The sequence below is a fragment of the Lipophrys pholis genome (assembly GCF_963383615.2).
Source record: "Lipophrys pholis genome assembly, chromosome: 9".
NCBI classification, from domain to species: domain Eukaryota; kingdom Metazoa; phylum Chordata; class Actinopteri; order Blenniiformes; family Blenniidae; genus Lipophrys; species Lipophrys pholis.
Window position 1 is genome coordinate 1,991,329 of NC_137639.1, and position 22,877 is coordinate 2,014,205.

The 22,877-nt window shown below is 42.5% G+C and overlaps 1 protein-coding gene across 1 annotated transcript in view; it reads right to left on the reverse strand.

Moving 5' to 3' along the window:
- The window catches only part of ascc3 (activating signal cointegrator 1 complex subunit 3), a 218,626-nt gene that overhangs the window by 116,678 nt on the left and 79,071 nt on the right, over positions 1–22,877 (reverse strand). Inside the window, exons 9-10 of the mRNA XM_080471968.1 lie at positions 22,257–22,460; positions 13,612–13,752 (exon numbers count right to left, since the gene is read on the reverse strand). Coding sequence (XP_080328094.1) covers positions 13,612–13,752; positions 22,257–22,460 — 345 coding nt within the window. The remainder of the gene's footprint in view (positions 1–13,611; positions 13,753–22,256; positions 22,461–22,877) is intronic.

The following is a 22,877-nucleotide window of genomic DNA, read 5'->3' on the forward strand; positions in this document are numbered from 1 at the left end:
TTAACTGTAATATCTGATCAGGAGAAACAGAAAAACTTGAGCAAACCTGGAATTCAACCACATTACCTGCTGTGCACAATGTTTTTTAAACCTTATGGATGGAAAAAGAGTTTCTTCTACCATATGTTGAGAACCTCTGGAGGCTTGAACTTTGAAAGTTTCACAAACTGACACAGTATAAATAATACTAATAATCTCACAATATGTTTTACTACTTTCTGAAACGTCTTTACAGGTTGGGTGAACGGCTGAATAGCTTATGTTATTACTACAGCTCAATTTATAGTTACATTCTTGACATTTAATACAATGAATTTAATGGTCTGCCTGATGAATAATATATTAAGTGATTATAAAACATAACGTAACACAACATAATATAATATAATATCATGGTATTCTGTTACTTGGTTGGTAGAGGTAGTCTTTATCCTCCCCAGGCCGTGTTTACGCAGCATTTAAATTAAAAACACGCTGTTTTTGAGTTTCACCTTCAGAAAACTTTTGCGCTGACGCAGCAATGTTTTGAAAACCATGTTGAGTCACGAGTTGGGATTGTTGGTTGTTTTAGTAATGAAGCCCCACACACACACACACACACACACACACACACACACACACACACACACACACACACACACACACACACACACACACACACACACACACACACACACACACACACACACACACACACACACACACACACACACACACACAGCAGAGAACAACGAGCTCTAAACATTAACAACAGGAGAACAAAAACATTCTAGTGGACAGACCACCAAGTTAGATTGTTATTACGGTGACTGTCAAAATAAAAGTACCAAGTGGGATTGTTATTATGGTGACTGTCAAAATAAAAGTGCCAAGTGGGATTGTTATTATGGTGACTGTCAAAATAAAACCACCAAGTTGGATTGTTATTTTTGTATTTTTTTTGTATTCATTTCAGGCATGTGACATTCACTACATTTTGTGCAATCACATACATATCCAATATTTCTATACACACACACACATCCAAAAATATATACACAATTTGATGTTAATAAACAAATAAATTAATTATACCTTATGAAAGTATAGTTATACAAAAAATATATATAATCTATGTTTAATTAGACCCACATATTCTTAACATACATTCATACACATACACACACATACATAAATCATATATCTGATTAACACGCCTGAAAAGGGGTAGGAAGAAGTAAACGTATCAAATCCTACCCCTTCTCTAATATTTCATTTATTTATTACGGTGACTGTCAAAATAAAAGTACCAAATCCAGGAGAATATGGACTGGAAGTCATGACACCACGGAGGAAACATGGTTCTGATTGCTGTTGTATACATGCGCAGTAGCAGCGTTTCAAAAAAGTTGCGTTTCCCTAGTTTGCATAGAGATGGAGCATTTTCAAAAAGTTGTGTTTTCAGTGGCTCTGGACATCAAAAACAGATCTCAGTTACACAGTGATGTAGACTTAAAAACACGTGTTATTGTGTGAAAATACAAGTGCTATGTGAAATGTCAAAGTTACCTGTAATGAACTTTTGGTGTTCAGGCTTGGAAAGAGTACAAGGCTTCCGATTGACCCCCAGATTCCTCCTGTTGCCCTGTGAGTATTTTCCTAAACTAGCAGCACCAGTTGTCTGGAGACGATGGCGGCTACATGGAGAAACATGAGGGTTTGGATACACACATGTACAAACCAGTTCTATTTCATCCCTGCTGAACGCCAGAGGCGGTGCTTTAAGCAGTGTTTGGTCCCGCTGATACACGCTGGACAAGGTAAGTAGCCTCTTTGACAGTGAAATAGAATGAGACTGTCGATGACGGCCGTGTTTGTGCAGCCTCCTCCCAACGGTTATGTTAGCCGGCTTAATTTGTTTGCTGGTGGGTCGCTCCCAGAGCCCAGCGTGGTTTTGTTTACGTTAGCTTCACCGGCCGTAAGTTGCTATCATCGGCTGTTGATAAACCCAGTACGGGTGAAGACCACAGTATAGTAGTTGTTTTTTGTTTATTATATTGAGCCTCTACTGTGCAGGCAGCGTGTATAGTATACGGTCTCTATACTGTGCCAATCTACTGCGTCCGCGCTCAGGCTAAGCAGAAGAGTGCTAAGTTATACCTGACAGGCGGCGTACGCACCCCCTCCCTCTGCTGAGCTAAGAGCAGCTGTGTTGACTGAGATAAGGGGTGTTTTCTCGGTGCAACTACAATGGATGGCTCTCTTACCTGCACATCCTGTGGGGTTTCTTTACAGCCACAGGATGACCACGACCTAAGCCCTGCATGCCTTCGTCCTGAGCACCTACGAGAGGCGCTGTCAGGCAAACCCTGCATGAACTGCAGCTACTTGCCTCGGGCAGCAAGGGTTGCCATGTTGGCTGGGGTCGAAAGCCCAGTAGCTGAGGTCGACCTCCCCCCATCAGGCCAGCCACCTCCGGCCCGTCAGTCGCGCTCTAAGCGCCGGGCAGGGGCTAAGGCAGCTGCCCACTCCAGGAAAAAAGCGAAGGCTGACCATAGGGGGTTGTCTTCTAAAGTCGAGCAGCTGTCTGCTGAACTGGTCCAGATGAGATCCCTGCTGGCTGACAGCCAGCCGGTTGTCCCCCTGGCGGCCAAAGAGTGTATCCTTCTTGTGCTGCTGCCCAAGAAGGATACACTCTTTGCCAGCTTCAGCTAGCCATTTCTGTGATTATGGGGAGGTTTTGGGAGATGGAACCAGGGGAGATATTTGGTCCTGCAGCCCAGGAAGCGCTAGAACGAACCATACAGGCTGGGCAGACCAGGCAGCAGCTTGCCGGGCTTAGCCGGATGCCTCCTATTGATAGACCCCTGGCCGGAAGGCTTAGGGTTTCCACGGCCAGCAGGCTTAGAGGCCCCCCGGCTGATTTTCGCACCCACGTGCCGCCGACAACCCACTCCACTGTTCGTTGTGATGCCCAGCGTCCTGCCTGGAGACCAGCCCGGGACTTTTGGGGCTTCGCTCTACTGCCCCGCAGACAATTTCCGAGCTCCAGAGCCTGTCCGCCCTCCCTCTAGCGCCCCGATGGCCCGGGGGGGGGGGGGGGGGGGGGGGGGGCAGATTGACGCCTTGGGGCCGGCGGTGGGGTATTTTTTGCATCAGCAGCTCAGTGGGCTACTCATGCTTCAGACCCATGGGTGGTTGCCACTCTAACCCACGCGTACAAACTTCAGTTCCGCCGCCAGCTCTCCACATCCGGCCGGGTCAAAATGACATCCATCAGCGACCCGGCAAAGGTTCTCGCATTAGACCAGGAGTTGTCCGCCCTCCTGGCCAAGCGCGCCATCAAGCCTGTAGACCCTCAGGCATGCCACAGAGGGTTCTACTCAACATATTTTCTGGTGGGGAAAAAATGGCGGATTTCGCCCAATTTTAGACCTCAGAGGGTTGAACAAATTTATGAAGGCCATACCTTTCCACATGCTAACCACAGCAGATGTCCCGAGAACGGTGGCGCATGGGGACTGGTTCACAGGTGTCCCAAGACACAGAGCGTCTCCTATCCCATGTGGCTCGACTCCAGCTAAAGGTAAATGTGGAGAAGAGTTGCCTGGTGCCATCCCAGGTAACAAATTTCATCGGGGTATCATTGGACACTGTAACAATGAGGGCAAAACCGTCCTCCTACCGTGTGGACGATATCTTTCACCAGCTCGCCCTATTTGTAGAGGGCCGCTCGCTGACCTATGTTTCCTCTGTCTGTGAGGCAAGCTAACGTCAGTCTCGGGGTTAGTTCCTCTGGGCTTGCTGTCGCTGCGCCCGCTGCAGAGGTGGCTGAACAGCTTCCACTTAGATGCCAAGCGGCACAGGTGCAGGAAGCTCAAGGTATCACAGCAGTGTCTCTGCACCCTGGCTCCGTGGAGGGACAGGGCTTATGTGTTCAGAGGCGTCCCTATAGGCTCTGTTCCAACTGGCAGGATGATTGTTACCACAGATGCATGCCCCTCAGGATGGGGTGCAGTGTGGCAGAGCAGGACGGCCCATCAGCGGTGGCCTGTGGAGGAGTGAGGTGCACACATCCATGTGTTGGAGCTGTGTGCAGTTCACCTGGCTCTCAGGCACGTCTTGCCACACCTGAGGGACAAGCATGTCCTTGTGCGGTCAGACAGCACATCAACAGTGTACCACAAATTATCAGGGTGGTACCAAGTCTGCACGGCTGCTGGAAGTGGCAAGGGAGCTCCTCACATGGGCAGCCCCCCGCTTGGTCAGCATACGATATATACCGGGAGAGCAGAACCACTTTGCAGACTTCCTCTCCAGTCAGAAACCTCCGTCAGGGGAGTGGCCCCTCCACCGGGAGGTAGTGAGCATTATTTGGCACCTATTTGGCAGAGCAGAGGTGGACGTCTTCGTGTCACAGCAGTCGACCCACTGTACGAGAACAGATGGAAACTGTTTCCGACTGGTGTACAAGGCGGGAGGAGGACACAGTGCACTGCCCTGTGCCAACTATTCTGGACTTCCTCATGTCCCTTCTGGACAAAGGGCTTTCTCCCTCAATGCTAAGAGTCGATGTCACAGCATTATCTTGTCGACAAATGATGGTCGACAATGGCACGATTGGTTGCCACAGGCTGGTGTCCCTTTTCTTGAAAGGGGCTTAGAGGTTGCATCCTCCGAGAGCCACAAGGCCCCCAGCAGGGGATCTTCCCCTGGTGCTGCGGACACTACGCCATCGACCATTTGAGCCCTTGGCGCAAGCAGAGCTAAAGTGGGTTACGCTTAAGACCGCGTTCCTTCTGGACATTTCCTCTGTGAAGCGTTTCAGTGAGCTGCACGGCCTGACAACCAGCAACACATGTCACTCTGTGGCCAAACACGGCTTTTCTCCCTAAGGTGCGGCCCCGTGCACACCTCAACCAGCTCATTCAGCTGGCACAGCTCAACCCTCCTCCCGTGGAGCCAGCGGTCCAGCCTGAACTGTTGTGCCGAGTGCCCACCCTGAGGGCCTACATTGCAGCTATTGTAGACTTCCGGGGGTCTGATCAGCTCTTTCTCTGTTATGGTGGTCCTAACAGGGGTTGTGCTGTCTCCAGACAGCGCCTGTCCCACTGGATTGTCGACGTAAATGCCCATGCATATCGGGCAAGTAACTGTCCCCTCCCATGTTGCTACGTCATGGGCTGCCCTGAGGGGAGTCCCCCTGGGGGACATCTGTGCCGTGGCCTCATGGGCATCGCCGGGCACTTTCTCCAGATTCTACAGGGTGAATGTGGCCACACCTCATCCATTGGTCTGTGGTCCTTCAGCCAGAGTCCTCTGACCCTACACACTGAAAAGTGGTAAGCAGGATTCTGAGTGACCTTTCTGGTATTAGTCATTCAGTGCTGGTGGTTCTATGAATCCCAAATGACCGCCAGAGCTCTTTGTCACTCAGAATCCTCGTGTGATCGTGAGGAGATTCTGTCGGAAAGTGCCCTGGAGTGACACCTGAAGATATAACCTTCGTCCTGGTCATCCTGGGGTCACAGGTGGCATTGTTGGTATACATACTCGCACTGCGCATGCGGGAAGGCGAATATTCAGTGCTTAAAGCACCGCCTCTGGCGGTCAGCAGGGATGAAATAGAACCATAGTTACATTCGTAACTCTACGTTTTAATGAGACAGGTTAGTATTTGGCTTTGGTCTGCCAGCAGCTGACAACAAAAACATCAAATATCAGAGGCGCTCTGCTTTAAAGACAAAAACACAATCTGCTTGCAGAGCATTGTGCATGATGAAATACAGCGCGTGGGGAGATGACAGGTTTGCTGCTGTCTCACTTTTGCAAATGTGGGTATTCTGTCAGTCTGGGTGGAAGATTACTGCGTCATGCTCGACACTCCCAAATGGTTTGTAATTGTCACAATAGTTTAATAAATGGTGGCACTGTCTGGAGACGGATCTGCCAAACCAGGAGGCTGGAGCACATGTTAGCAGAAAATAAAGCAAAGGAGAGCTTTTAAGTGTCACTGAAAGGGTTACAGACACGTTTAACTTCATCTGAGTCCGACTCTTAAAAAGACGGTGACGATGGAGTTATCCCCTCGCCTCTGTTCCTACTCTCATACCAACAGCTTTCCAATCAAACATGAATATTTGATTTCCATCTTCGCTGTACTTGTAACTATGGTAACTACTATAGTAAGGGCAAACACAAGTGCTGCTTTAAACTTCCTGAATGATGAATGAGTCCGTGTGTGACTCTACAGCGCGTGGGAAAAATAAAGTTGTGTGACTACTTTATTTCCCATCCTGCATTATGCATGAGGTCATCTGTCACAAAAAGACTATATTATTGGAGGATGATATGAGAAAAGTAAAGCTTACGGTTTATCATCCAGGAGGACCTCTCGGATGCTGCGGTTCATCTCTTTCAGCGGCTCCCTCGGAGCAGAATGAAAAGCTTTCAGTCATTATGCTCTAAGCTGCAGGAGCAGACTTTATGCTCATGCATTCAAACAATAGGCCGTCGCTTCTTTCTCTTTTAAATGTTCAAACTGGGAAACATATTGCGAATTTATCATTATTACATAAGACTGACATAACGGCAATAAATGATGCTTCTCTGCATTGTGGATTCACACACGTCAATGGCAGCGATGAGCGTGTCTGGACGTGAATGTGATGGACAAGATGAAGCATTTAGAGGACTGGTGCCGTAAAAGTGCAATATAAGTGAATCCTTTTACTATTTGAAACGGCTTTAAAGGCTAAAAATTAAATATCCAGAATGGTTACACTTGTAAGAGCACAAGTGGAGAAGAAAAAAAAAAAAAGCTCAAAGAGTTAAAATGGAAATAAGTGGCTTAAACTCCTAAGAAAAAAAAAAGACTAAATGGAGAAAAAAAAAAAAAGTCAACTTTTTTTATCTTTATATCATAAATGTATTATAAGCTAGAGTTTTGGTGGCCGTAACCAAGTAATATCTACAACTTTATAAGCTGAGTTTTGTTTTGCAGCTCCAGACCAATTGATTTACTGGGAAGTGCGAAAAAAACTAACTTTTGGTTTTCAAAAAGGGTTTTCATCCCCGAGGATCCAGGTTCTACTGTCTCGGAGAGAAACAGCAAACTGGGCCTGTTCCAACAGCAAGTTCTAAGACTAGCAACCCAAATGAGTGAATATCTCTGCCTGTCTGTTGTTTTGCAATGTACAACATACTTTATGGATTTAATCAAATTAGTATTTTACAGTATTGAATACAGAAATTAAAAAACATTTGAACATTTCTGTGAAATCTGAGTAAGTTTGTAACAAGAAGTCCGTTGTGACTCCATAGAGTAGAAAACTCTCATTTTCTAAAACATAGAAGACGTCTAGTCTTTACTCAGCAGGATAACTTATTTTTTTGACCCCGACACACCTTTGATATTTGGCAGCAATAAAAAAATACTCCAAATATAATGTGTTTGTATTGAAATTTGATGATCTAATGCACAGAAAAGGATTAGAGCCACCATAAAAACAAAAACAAAAGCTGTTCTGTTTTTTCTTTACTGAATTCAGACTTTTAAATTAGTGATTTTTCACTTTTTGCAACACAACTTCCATCACAGTTTCTCTGATTTGTTGAATTTACTCAAGTTTTTTCTTCTTCTCATTAATCTTTCTCAGAATTTAAACTTTTTTTCTTAACATAATAATGTTCTCAAAAGTCCAACTTATTCACAGAAGTCTGACTTTTGGATTAGACATTCTGACTTCTCACATTTAGCCACACAAGTATAATCCTGTTTGTCTGACTTATACGTTGATTTTACAAAAAAACTTCTCAGAATTCTTACTTTCTTCTCAAAGGTCTTAAAGACGGGAACTTCTAGAAAAAAGTGAGAATTTTGAATCTTTTTATGACACTGGCCTGGAACCAAGCTGACGGCATTAAATAAGACCCGTAAGAGGAAATGAACTTTGTGCCACGACTGTGAGGGGAGTCCCTTCATGTCATCTTCACGTGATTCCTCAGGTGGGAGAGAATGAATTCATCAGGTTCACTCTGCCTGCGACAACAAAAAGTCTTTATCATGTTAAGTTAAGAAGCTGCCTCCATCAGGTTGGCGGTGTTGAGTGGAGCCTGCAGCAGATATTACTGTGATTGCTGTGGCCGACGGTGCGAGTTCTGCTCTGCAGGCTGAAGCCGCTTCACCTGCAGACTCTGGAGAAACGCCAGCTCAGACTGAAGAGCGTCATTAACCAGGAGCATTGCTCTCGTGGCTTTTTGCAGCGTTCAGCCGTGTTTATAACTCTGTCAGGAAGTATACTGCGCCACTTTACTGGTTGTAATACAGCTGTAAAACCCGTCCGAAGCTCTGGCGGCCTCACCACGCTCTTCCTCACCAATAACTCCACAATCAATTCTGCATTTTATGACGGGGTTCTATGATTTATGGCGGCGTGGCAGGTGCACCGCAGATCCCTGCGTTCAGTCAAATGACACTCACAGGGGAAATTTTCCCTTTGTAATTACCAGATGATAGATTCAATTACATTATATTCAAAGCATAATATGGAGCTAAAATAATGATTGTGAAGAAGAGAAAGCTGTGGCCACAGTTCAGTGTGGGAATATTAACTGATATAATAGGAGCATAATGGGATTCACTTCACGATCTCGCTCAATAATCTAAATAGGACAACAATGCTGAAATCCTCTAATTATTCAGTGAATATAGGAATAATCTCTATTGAAAACCACGGTGTCGCAGCAGGTGGCAGCTGTCTGTCCCAGCCCATTTATTTCTAAATATTCGCATAAACTTCCATTTGCACTCAATTAAATCTGCTCGTAAACCTCCAGCACCAGCATGTGGTCGACATTTTCTTATGCATTTAGGAGAATTGCTCATTCATGTCATCACGAGTGTTTCTTTGTAGATGAAATCGGCCTGAAAGGTCTGCAAAAGGACGTGTAAGCAGTGAGTGAGAAGGTATAGGGCTGCAGAAAATACCTCACATTTATCACCATGACATGATAAAACCACAGGCTCCATGTACCTGAAAAGAATCACTCAACTGTAAGAAATGGATAGAAGAAAACAGTGGAGATAGTAAAAAAAAAAACACTTCACTAAACAGAAGTCAGAAGCACGGAAATCAAGAAAAACACAAAAAACAACAAACTCAACAAGTCCTACTAGAAATGATGGAATAATGAGCCATAAGGTAATCCCTCATGTTTCTATTAATCGTGGACATTTTTAATGATAACGTGAATCCTAATAATTTAATAGCTTGTTCATAATGTGATAGAAAAGGACGACAACATAACAGAGCGGTGCAGCATCATCTGAACCCTCAATGAATAAATATGATGACTATCTACACAAAGATAATTAAAGATAATTAAAGATAATTAAAGATAATTAAAGATAATTAAATGCTGAGAGCAATTGGGTCAAAGGTCGAGGACTAGGTCAGTTTTAATCTTATTTATGTCAAACCAGGGCCAAAATGTTCAGTTTTCAATTCCCGATCCTGACCGCATTATGACAAAAACGTTTATGACCTTTCCGTGACCCAGACCTTGACCTTTGACCCAGTCGCTCTCATAATTGTATGGAAGCCTCCTTGGATAGGGTCAAATCATCCCTGAAGGTTTTATGCAGATCGGGTTTTTGTTTTTTGTGAAAAGTTAGTAAAATACATGCATACATACACACGGACCAATAAACAAATAAATACACGCAGACAAAAACATAAGCTTCTCCCTAACTTTCGTTGGCAAAGGTAATAAATATCAATCTGTGACTTGACTTGAACTGACTGACTTGAGCTGACTTGACTTGAGCTGACTTGACTTGCCCGTGTGACTTGGTCCGATGTGTGAAAATGATTGATGGATCTATGAAACCAGGACTGAATCAGTTCTGAAGGCAGATGGAGGTGTAACTAAGTAAAGTGGCCAGAGAGAAAGCAGTGCAGCATTCAGTGTGACTTCACATTCACATCGCTGATCCTTTCTCTTGGAGTGTAACTGTCGGTACATCTGTTCCAACGGGCAACACTTGCAGCACGTTGACTTTTTACATCATTTCATGTGTCTGACTTGTAAGAGTGGAACCGTTCCTCTCGTCCCCTCAGACTCCCTCGCTGCCCCTCGTCGCAGACTTTTTTAAAAAGCCTCACTGCTTCCCCGAGTCACTTCAGTTTTAAGCAAACGTTACTCAAACTGGGGGAAGTGGTACGCTGGTCCGGGGCTATTTCTCAGCGGCAGATTAATCCTCATTTGGTGCTCCAGTGAGAATGTGCAGCAGTAGGATGGCGTACGTGGGCTGGAGTAAAGATCTAACTCCAGTCTGCTGTAATGATATGAGGGAACGTGTCACTCAGAGCCACGCTCAGGCTCCCTGATGTGTTTTTAAACACAATGCAGCTCCGTGTCACAGACACAATCTTTGAAGCAGAAATAATACGTGCTGGCGGATCAGATCAGTGCTGATCTTAGTCTCAAGACGGGACTTATTCGCCACACAAACATGAATATGATTGTACAATAAATGGTACGCAGTCAGGCTGTGATCACAGTCGAGCTGTGCTTTCCTTTGGGGGTCGGCCATATGTCACATAAAGTGGCAGATTTTTTTAAATTATGTTTGAAGGAAAGTGACTTGGGAAGACAGTTGCAGTGGTTAGTACCACATCACAGACCTCTGATCCAGGGCTTCACACCTTATTGTGAAGGTTTATCTCTGCGTACGCCGGCTGTTTCCTACAATCCAAAGACATGTTTGATTGCTGTTTGTCTCTTCTCTATGTCGACCTGCATATGAAAGATGTCATATTATTTCTCCTCATACCTCACAAATGAATTAAACCAGCACTTCAGTAGAATGTATTCACATTAAAGTGAGTGTGAAAGCAGCTTTGGTTTGCAAACAGACCAGGAGGAACCGACTGAGAGAAGAAACATTTAATGGAGAGCTGCTTGTGATCATAAAAACCTTTTCACTCTCCTTTCAATGGTCATTAACGTCGTTAATAGTTTTGCTGAATGGTGACCAAATTATTTTCTATCTTCTTTTGTTTTGTCTTTACTAGTTTTTTCTCCCCTATTTTACTGACAACGTGGGTCACAAACCACAGAAAAACCGCAGGCGACACTAAAGTCCTAAACACCCAGCCATAAAGACACGTTGAGAAAAGATGCAGCCGAGTTTAAACTAGTGAGGTAAGGAGTGAGGCGGACAGCGTACAACACAGCCGTTCAACAGACACTCCGTATTTAAACATTCATCTTTTAATCTCTATTTGAAAACAACTCTAAGGCTCTGTTGGCATGACAACACGTTCAAGTGAAAACACAAAACTCTCTGTATGACAGCGCTCCTCGGACTCACTGAAGACGCAACTTTATGAAAACGTTTCCACTCCATGGAAAAAGGGGAAAACGCAACTTTTCTGAAATGGTGTCACGACTCCCAGTGCATACTCTCCTGGACTTGGTACTTTTATTTTGACAGGCACCGCAATAACAATCCAACTTGGTACTTTTATTTTGACAGTCACCGCAATAACAATCCAACTTGGTACTTTTATTTTGACAGGCACCACATTAACAGTCCAACTTGGTACTTTTATTTTGACAGTCACCTTAATAACAGTCCAACTTAGTTTTATTTTGACAGTCACTGTAATACCAATCCAACTTGGTAGTTTTATTTTGACAGTCACAGTAATACCAATCCAACTTGGTAGTTTTATTTTGACAGTCACTGTAATACCAATCCAACTTGGTAGTTTTATTTTGACAGTCACAGTAATAACAATCCAACTTAGTAGTTTTATGCTGACAGTCACTGTAATACCAATCCAACTTGGTAGTTTTATTTTGACAGTCACAGTAATAACAATCCAACTTGGTAGTTTTATGCTGACAGTCACTGTAATACCAATCCAACTTGGTAGTTTTATTTTGACAGTCACAGTAATACCAATCCAACTTGGTAGTTTTATGTTGACAGTCACAGTAATAACAATCCAACTTGGTGGTCTGTCCACTAGAATGTTCTCCCAGAGTTAATGTTTAGAGCTCATTGTTCTCTACTGCATGTTCGTCTGGTTTCAATACAAAAACAACCAAGAGCGCTAACTAGTGGCCTGGCATACTAACTACATTGTTCTCAGGGTTTCTGCCATGTTGCATATAAACAGGGTCTAAATGTCTTCGCCAAAAACACTGAAAGTCGATTGGTGATTATGGTCTGTCTAGTTATCAATCCAGAATACATTGTCTGTGTTTTCTCCTTGTATGAAAGAAGAGTGGGAGTTTTCTGGGACTGTGATTTACCAGACAGACTATTATATCAGCAGAGTGTTGTAGATCTGTCTCTGTTGGTGCTCGTAGGGGAACCTCAGGTAAACTCACCTAGGGCAAGCTAAACACCAGGATGGAGTTTATTGATGAGCAGCAGCAGCCACAGAAAACTGGATGTCTGAAAGTTTCCCTTTTTCAGGGTGATTTGGATTGACTGGAGGGTAAAGGTACTAGCACAAGAAGCATTCTAAGTGTAATACATATTATAAGGTTTAGCACTGTGTGTTAACAGTTACAGACTATGCATAAAGGCTTAACAGATTCAAAGTGAAAGAATCACATTTATTGTCCATGAATTTCAGAAACAATAACAATATCATTACCTCTCTTAGTGAGAACAACCATGAGCAACATGAGAGTTGGGACATGTTCTCACATTTTAAAGACTTTGAAAATAGATTAAATTACACTGAACTGTGGAGCGGTGTAGCAGTGGTACCGTCATACAAATGCAGCAAACTGAGGGAAACCTAATTTATTCAGATTAAGTCATCATGATATCAAGAAGACTGACTGAACTGTAACATGTCTCCATGCACTGGCTCTTCTAATGGAGCTGCTGCGTCAGATTGTGTTGATTCCACTTATTTATTACATCGAACATGGCGACAAAAGGACAGAAATCAGAAGCACAACAGTAGAAAAATCTAATCAAAATGATGAAAAACCACAAAGTGAACAACTGGTCCACTGTAGAATAAATACAAACACACGTGTCACAGTTCTGTCTGGTTGAGATTATGTTCCAGGAGAGAAAAATCACTTTTCTTTGGACATCAACAGCCGAGATTGCAAGTCACATCGCTTTTACCAATACTCAACAAATACCGTGTCGCCCAAAAGAAAGAACTATACATCAACTGCATCCAAGCAGAACATTTAGAAACAACAAGTTCCAAAGGAGCCGAGTCAAGTGACCGGGTGGACGCCTCCCTGAGATCTCAGTGCATCTCATTAACACCGACGGGAAGAGAGGGAACTTTCAGGAAAGACTGTTTCTACCTTGGATCTACAAAAGGTTTTTTTCAATATAAAAGACTTCCTGTCGTCGTCGTCTTCAGTCCGAAAAGCCAAATCTTATTGAAGAACCTACAGTATGGTGACTATTGTTCATTCATGTCACCATCCAATCCACACGGGGGCGCTAGAGAACACACGTGGCTCTTTCAGGCTCCTGAGTTTGAACTATTTTCTGACTCTGTGCGTGTGCGTGTGTGTGTGTGTGTGTGTGTGTGTGTGTGTGTGTGTGTGTGTGTGTGTGTGTGTGTGTGTGTGTACCTGGGTACGCAGGATCTCTCCTTTGGTTAGCTGCATGTCTCCAGTGAGTTCCTTAACAGCAATGCCCAGTGGCTCCAACCGCTTACTGAAGTAATTAGTCATCTCAGCTGCCAAGGCCTTCATCGGAGCTACATACACTATCTGGAGAGGGAGGGAGAGAGGGAGAGACATGAAATAAAGAGTGTAAAGAAGAAGGAGATGGAAATGTAGTGGATGAGGTAGGCTTTTGGGGGCAGCAGGGAGGAGGAGGGGGAGGAGGGGAACAGAGCTGGAAGGACACTGTGGTGATAAATGAGCAAACAGAGGCAGGATCATTTGTTCCCTGGCAACCAGAAAAAAAAAATCACAATTTATTGAGAAATATTATGCCGGCGACCGGCGACGAGGTAAAGTTTGATGGTGATGCATGAAAAAGTGGCCGACATGGGTGGCTGGCACCTCCCAACTGTGACTGGGAACTTTCATGAAGGAGAACAAAGGCGTTTGGATGTCTGAATTATTTATCAGAATATGTGACAGGACTCCACGCAGTGGGGGTAAAAGACAGGGACCACTGTTTTTAGACTGAACTACCTACAGGTGACTGTTCCTGAATCTTCTTTTAAAAAAAAGAAAAAGAAAAATGTTGGTATATTTCTTTTGAACCTCCTCCATCTTCATCCTGATATAATATCATCCTCAATTTTTTTGCTCCTAGGATGATTAAAAAAAAAAAAGAAGAGACAAACAGCAGTGGAAGATAACGTTCTGGTTATAAGAAGATGAAACAACAAATGCGGGATGCCGGACAGAGTGATGGAGGAAATGGAGAAGAGCTGATTGATCTGGAGAGGACACGTTATCTGCAGAGTTGGCTGGTAGACTGATGAATATCATGAGCCTCGTTTCCACAGTGCCCCTGGGTGCCGGTACGGGTCAGGTCGGAACCGGTTGTTGTGCGTTTCCACTGACTCAGAACCGTTACCAACCGGTACCATTGGTAACCATTTCTCGCTACCCCTCCACTTGGGGTACCAGGCACAACGTGCCGGATATGAGGGGGAGGAGCTTCAACACTGCCGTCTGCTCATTGGTCCGTGACGACCTGTTCTCCCAGCAAGCAGCCATTTCCAATCACTTCTTCTGCAGCAATCAGGAAACCTTTTGGAAAATGTCCCGTTATGGCGTCACATCCTGCATGATTACGACACCGTTCATAACCCCGCCTACATTTCAAACCGAACCCCGTGTAATGGAAACGTGGCACTGATATGGGTCTGGTTAAGGATAGCCGACCCCACCCGACCGGCACCGGCACCAAGGGGCACTGTGGAAACGGGGCTATAGATTGGTCTTTAGCTTTTTGGTAGAGTGGGCACTTCACTCATCAAGGAGGATATTTAAATTGTCAGCGACTCTTACACCCACAGATACAAATAATCAAAATGAAATACAGACATATAAACATTACTATGAATAAATGCTTTGGAATCAACACAAGTGTGTTTATCAACACAAGTTATGGAAAGACAGAAAAAATAAGTTATAAAAAAAAACCAATAGAGATATATTGTAAGAATAAAAACAGGAATAAAATTCTTAACAAAGCAGAAAGTGACTGGAGCAGGTGGTGTGAAGGCTCAAGCATGAAAAACTTGTAGAAAGAATTTTCTTTTTTTCAGCTAAATGTCTGTGCTGCGTTTCTCCATGAAACGCCTTCGTGCTGAAAGCAGCCAAAAGCAGCTGTTCTGAACTAAACCCTCCTCCTCTCACACTCACATCCATTCTGCTTAAAAGCTTCAAATGGGCCCAGCAGTCACATTTTAGTGCAAAAACACACAGTAAAAGAAAAAATATTGTAGGGTTCCCCAATAAATGCTGAAAAATAAAGTCTGTCTCTTGAATAGTTCCCTTTGTGTTTGTCTATGCCATCGAAGCAGAAAGCTGCAGTCCCTCACACAAAGAGTCCGAGCTGGAGGTTCAGCAGAGCAGCACTGGTGACATGCAGGGTCCACCACGGGGCAGTAAAGGTGACCCCTGATTTGGATGTGCTAATGCACAGTGTGTGTAAAACACAATTATAACTCTGAACTAAAAAGCTTAAATGTTAATTAGATGTCCACAGCAGTTTCCCCATGTGGGGAGGACCCTCGTCGTTTTTCTGTGCTCTGGCTCATTTCAGAGAAACGGGCTGAAACACACTAACAGTTCATTTGTTCCAGTGTGAGCGGACACTTTCACCACGGATCAAAAATCCTCTCAAAAATAGCAAAATGCAAAAGTGTGATCACTTCTAAAGCTGTCAGAAGAACTGGGAACATGACAACGTGATGGTTGATTCCACGCTACAGATGTGGAAGAAAACAAGTCCAAAGACTTTGGACAAGACGCATGACAGCGTCCAGACTGTCCACTGGTATTATAGACAAGGTGACATGGACAAACACCAAATCCAACGTGTGACTCAGGTACTTAAAAACAAAGATAAATTCAATGATACTATCAAAGCATTGGAACACAAGAACAAGCAAACAGTCCTGGAAGTTGTGTTTTGTATGAAATCTGAATGTTTCCTGTTTGGTTTCATTATTCTATCATATGTTTTCCATCCATGTGTCCATCCTGAGTCGGTACAGCTTAGAACCACACTGTTTTCCACCGGGACACGTTTACAGCATGGCAGTAGGTTATCATTAGAAGTCTGATAGGGAGGCAGCACAAGCTGACTTTCAGGAAAATGTTTCTACATGTGAAGTTTCATCCATATTTTTCGATGTTTTCCCTTGGCTTTGGTTTTAAGTGTTTTTTCAAAAGTTATATTTCAGTCAAAACAGCATAATAATGGTTTTGTTGTCTATGATTTTGTGTGTTTGTTTATTATAGAGAAAAACTCAAATTGTGATTAAAGCAACATTATAGTTCAGGACTCCAGCAGAGATGATTAAAATGATTATATTGAAAAGAATTATTCTAGTCTTCAGGTTTGTTTGGTTTCTACCCTTTTTTCTTCCTAAAATGTGTCGACAAGGCAGCAAGGCCGGTAAAAAGGTAAATGAGCAAATGGAAGTGAAACATCCCATTCCCATCAGTATTTAGACACTTCACTTAGGCCTCAGATGAAGCACCTTTGGCAGCAGCGCAGCCGCGAGTCTTCTTGGAAGTGGTGTCTCCAGCTTGGCTCGCCTTTTGTTTTGGATGTTTTTCTTTCATTCGTCTTGGCAGAACGGCTCAGACTGGGAAGCTCCGGTGCACATCCGTCTTCAGAAGCTGCGTGGGGTTCGGGTTCACGCTGGCGGAGCCTCTCCAGGCCTTTGTATTCTGAAGCCAGTCTTCTGTGTTCTTGGAGGTGTGCTTTCATTCACTGTCTTGTTGGAATGTAAGACCAGTCAATGAGTGCAAAAGCTCTGGAGGAAGTTTTCATGCAAAAATTGCCTTTTGACCCGCCTGCCACTTCCTGCAACAGCAACATGAGGCTGCCACCAACGTCATGGTTACTGTCTGCTGGGAGAAGATGCTGCGTTTCCTTCACGCTCCACCTTCTATTGTGCTTCCATCAGGGTGTCATTCCGGTGCCTTTAGGGAAACATTCATGGTTCTACATACCTTCCAGAGTGGATTGGCTCCTTTCTCACAACATGACCCTGAAGAGCTGCTTGGTGGAATACAATCTGTGAAGTATGGCCTTCTCAGAAAAAACCTTTGGTGATCAAAAGGTTGTTCTTTACTTGTCTGAGGTCTCCGTTTGGCTTATTGATCATGCTTTAATTGAATCTGTTTTAGCGTTTTTACTGGTGTCATGACTCGGAAACCTTCTTTTAAACGAGATCGGGGATTAAGAGCTGAGCTTACAGTCACTGTATTACAGGCAGCCACAGCTACTGTCCAGCTCCGTGTCCGGGGAGAAACCCTCCCCCTGGCCAGAGACGTCCAGCTTCTGTCATCTGGACAGAGAGTTAAAGTCCCAAAACTTTAGACAGCATGCTCTAGGAACAGCTTGTTCATGTTTCTCTGAGTGCACTTTATTTCTGGGTCTGATCTTATTATCTAACAGGCCAACCTGGTTTTCACCCATTTTTAATCATGCTTTTAACGGGTTCTTTTATGTTGGCATTTTAGTGTTTCTTTGATTTATTTATTTACTTTTAATCCTGTCAGTGAGCCTGTGAGTACCTGTCCATGCCTGCTGCTTTACCGCCTTGTGTTTTTTAAATGTGTGACTCGTCGGATGTCTTGTATTGTTCGTGCAGAAAGAATCTAGCTACGAGTACCAATAAAGTCCCCTTGACTTTTTTCTATTCAAACATAGGAAGGTTGCTTGCTTTCTTCATTTGTCCCCAACATGAAGCTCAAGCTGAGGGGACGGGGAAGAGATCCAGCACGAATCGCAGATGGTGTTTGACACACTTGGAAAACGGGACTGTCGGGCAGCGTTCCAGGCAGGGAGGCAGACAGGGAGCAGTGAAACGCTGCACAGGGCAACTACTTGAGATACAACTTAAGTGCTTGTTAATACAAAGTTTTCAAGTGGAAATAAGACATTTTTTTACTGAAAACAGCATTTATTTTATTTTTTTTAAAACATCTAACCGAATGTTCCTGAAACGTCATCGTCTTCATCAAATTGGAAAACGCAACTTGTCCAGAATGCAGAGGACTTGTACATGCACACTATGTGCAAGAAGATGTATTATGAACAATTGCTTCAAAAATATAAAAAAAATCTTAAGGCTACCTGGAGTGTATTGAATGAGGTGATCAAGAATCGTAACGACAGGTGTTTTCCAACAAACATTGTTAAAAGTGACAATTCAGTGACTGAGGGTATTGAGAGCACGGTAATGAGTTCAATGATTACTTTGTTAATGTAGGTCCTAATTTAGCAAAAGAGATTCCCCTTATAGATGGAAAAAAGGAAACCTTTAATTTAACTTTCAATAAATGTAACACAATGTTTCTTGGGGGAGTACTTGAAAGCGACATTTTAGAAATAGTAAAAGAATTTAAGAGCAAAAAATCTACTGATTGCCAAGACCTCAATATGTCAATTATAAAAGAGGTTATTTATTGTGTCCTTGAGCCATTAACATATATCTGTGACAAATCCTTTCAAACTGGTGTTTTTCCAGAAAAGATGAAAACAGCCAAAGTGATACCAATTCATAAAAAAGGAGACAAACAGTTGGTCTCTAATCACAGACCAGTTTCTTTACTGCCTCAATTTTCTAAAATTCTTGAAAAATTGTTTGTAAAGAGACTTGATTCCTTTATTGAGAAATATGATTTATTGAATGACCATCAGCATGGATTTAGGAGCAATCGCTCAACATCATTAGCGGTGATGGAATTTGTAGAAAACATTGCAACAGTTATAGATAATAAGCAGTTTGGAGTAGGTGTGTTTATTGATTTGCGTAAAGCATTCGATACGATCGATCACTCTTTACTTCTGCAGAAATGTGAACGGTATGGCAGAAGAGGGAAAGCCCAACTCTGGTTAAGAAGTTACTTTAAGAGGGAAAGCCCAACTCTGGTTAAGAAGTTACTTGAATAATAGGCTTCAATATGTGAGCATTGATGATATTAAATCTCATCTTAAACGTGTAACTTGTGGAGTTCCACAAGGCTCAGTGTTGGGACCAAAGTTATTTATACTTTATATAAATTATATTTTTACAGTCAGTAATACATTAAAATATGTTATGTTTGCAGACGATACTAATTTATTTTGTTCAGGAGGGAACATAAAGGAGTTGTTAAAAACTGTAGAAATAGAATTGATGAATTTAAACAAATGGTTTGCTTCAAATAAGTTATCACTAAATGAAAGTAAAACTAAATTCATTTTGTTTGGTGGTAAAAGGCCTAATGTTGAGGTAAAACTGAATTTAAACAATGTTGAAATTGAAAGAGTATATGAAACTAAGTTTTTGGGAGTAATAATAGATGATAAAGTTTGTTGGAAGCCTCACATAAAATATGTAAAACAGAAATTATCCAAATCTATTTCTATTCTTTACAGAACAAGACATTTACTGAATAAGAACTGCCTACATTTGCTGTACTTTTCACTTGTGATGCCATACATGACATATTGTGTTGAAATTTGGGGTAATACATATAAAACAAACCTAGATCCAATAATCAAACTGCAAAAAAGAGCTATTAGGATAATAAATGAAGTTGGATATCGTGATTCCACAAATCAGCTGTTTATAAGATCACATACAATAACATTTTTGGACATTGTATATTCAAAAACATTAGAAATTATGTTTAGAGTGGTAAATAAGACAATTCCAGGTTGTATTCAAAAATTGTTTGAACTAAAGCAGGGGATTTATAACCTAAGGGGTTTGCTAATGTTTGACACTCACAAAGTAAGAACTAATATCAGGTACAGATGTGAGTCAGTTTTGGGTGTAAAATTATGGAATGGACTTAATGATGAAATAAAGATGTGTAATTCTATGTATGTTTTCAAGAAGACTTTAAAGTCTATAATTATCAAAGGTTACAATGAAATTTGATTGAATTTGATTTTTCAGTAGTAATGGAGTATTAGTGATGTTTTATTGTGAATTATTCAGTTAATCCTATGATGGTACAGGATAGGAACAAATAAGCCTTGAGGCTTCAGCCGATTCCTTTTTCGGTTGCTGTCTGTTTATTTTGTAAAAACATGATTTTGTTTTTATTTTTATTTTTAACCGAAAAAAAGCATTCATTCATTCATTCATTCATTCATGTTTGTTCTGTACAAGGCCAACCAACTCGACAACATTGAGAATGGAGGATCTCAGAGCACTTCTCTAAAACAGTGAACCTTTACTAACATTATGTCGACCATCATCTGCATACGTGGAGACACATTTCTTCCATACGTCACATGAGTGAGCCCATCTGACCAGGGGCGGCTGAAAGGAGCTGAACTCTTTGTATCACACGTCAGACACACCACCATGTGTGCATGCGCCTTTCCACATTTCTTGCATTAAAGAAACTGCTATCAAAATATTGCCGTCTGAAAATGCACTTTTGCTGAAGAGAAAATGAAAAATAGATGGTTGTGGTGTAAAGGGGGTTTTTGTTTGGTGTTTGGTGCATTCCTGAAAGCGCTTGTCTTTCTTTCTTTTCAGAGGTGAAGATGTTTTGAGTGCGGGACACGATGGATGATCAGTTCTGCTGAGGCTCAGCTGGTGGAGCAGGTATCGAAGTATTGGAATTGATTAATCTAAACTACAGTGATTATATCTAATATTTAGTCCCAAATGGTTTGCTTGCACTTGCTTCACTAAACTTCTGCCTTCCTCTTTTTGAAGCTTTCACTGCAGCCTCTTTCAGTTGCTTGAGGATTATTCATGCTAAATACACTAGGGTAGGGTTTAAGTCTGAAAACCTTCATCTTGTGGTTCCTGGTGAACTGCACTGTTCAGTTCAGTAGGGTCATTATCCTGCTGCACAAAGATCACGTCACTTTGTTTGCTTCTTTCTGATAAATTGACAAAACATTTCTGTGGACTTCATCTGAGAGTTCATCCGCCGTTATGTTTGACATCAGTGAAGATCATTCAACTGTCCCAACAGAATTCTGCAGAGTCAGACCAACACATCACCTCCACCGTGTTTCACAGAGGAGCTCACGAGTGTTGGATCGTGAGCAGAGTCTTTTTCTCCACAGACTTGAGTCTTTTCATCACATCGGTAAAGGTCAGTCTTTGTCTCAACAGTCCATAAAACTTTGTCCCGGAGTTTCTGAGGCTCAGATCTTCTCGGTAAATTCCAAGCTTGTCTTCTTGCTAATGATTGCTTTGCGTCTTCTGTTGAAGCCTAGACTTTATTCATAAAGTCTATTGCAAACAGTAGATAGTGAGACCTTCATTAACCTTTTGTCTCATATTGATTCATTCATGTCAAACTCAAATGTTTTCAGTCTACAGGTAAAAATAAAGGGATTGACCTCACTGTTCCAATACCTTTGGAGGGAAGTATTATGTCCAATGTGTACTTTGACAAGATGAGGATGAGGGGTAATATATATATTTAGCTTTTTCTCAGGCCATTTAAACATCACAGATTTCACTTCAAAAATGTCAAAAAATATATCTTGTTTTGGATATTTCAAGGTGTAAATACAAACACATTGGAGTGAGGAAGAGTTCCTACAGTTACTGTACTTGCAAAGATGAGTTGGTATTTTTATGCAGCTGACAGATAATGTAATGTAGACTCTAATAAAGATATATTCAGTAGTTTAATAAGTACAGGTCACTATTGTATTTGAATCCTGAGAACAGCAGAGCTGATTAAGCCCTTTGGAGAAGATGTATTTTGCTAAATCTAGTTGTCCTTGACCGGGCAACATCACAAAGCCTCTGCTAAAGCACTGCCTGGAATCTCAGCTGATGAATCTCTGCACCGGGAGTTCCAACTCCAGCAGAGAGCACATTTGGTTTTCATGAGGCTTCATACTGAAAAAACACGAAGAAGTCATTGAGTCCTCAGAGGTGACACTATCTTTATAAAACATGCTACGGGCGGTCTGTGATTCGCATCATGAGTATGCAGAATATGCAGTAGTTATATGTGTGTGTGTGTGTGTGTGTGTGTGTGTGTGTGTGTGTGTGTGTGTGTGTGTGTGTGTGTGTGTGTGTGTGTGAGCGTCACACCTTGAATTCATCCTTCTTGATGACTCCTCCAGGCTGCAGATGCTGGCGGATCTCGTGAAGAACGGTGAGCATGGCGATGTTGGTCTTGCCAGCACCGGTTGGAGCACAGATGAGAAGGTTTTCATTGGTGTTGTACGCCGTCTCAAACACCAGCGACTGGATCCGGTTCAGACGCTTCAACCCCTTGAAGACAAGCTGCCCGATCTGAGCCAGCAAGATGAGGGAGGGAGGGAAAGAAAAGTAGAAACCTCATTACATATACACAATGTGAGGAGGATTAGAATAATCTAATGTAAACCCAAGACATTTAGAAAGAGTACCATCCAGGTGGACCTATACACCACAATCCTGTCGAAGAGAATTCTTCATGCAGGAAATAGGAAACAGAACTGTGAGTGTGCAGAAAGTCCAAACTGTGGTGCTGCAGTCACAAAATATCTGAAATGACCCCAAAAGGCTGGTAATGAAACACTTTTTGAATCATAAGACAGCATTAATCAACCAAACTGTTTGTCATTAATATATAGAAATAAGTCTGGGGTTTGTATTTGTGTTGTAAATCATATCATCATTTTTGCTGTGGAAATAATTAGGCTGAATTAACGTCACACCAAAAGTCAA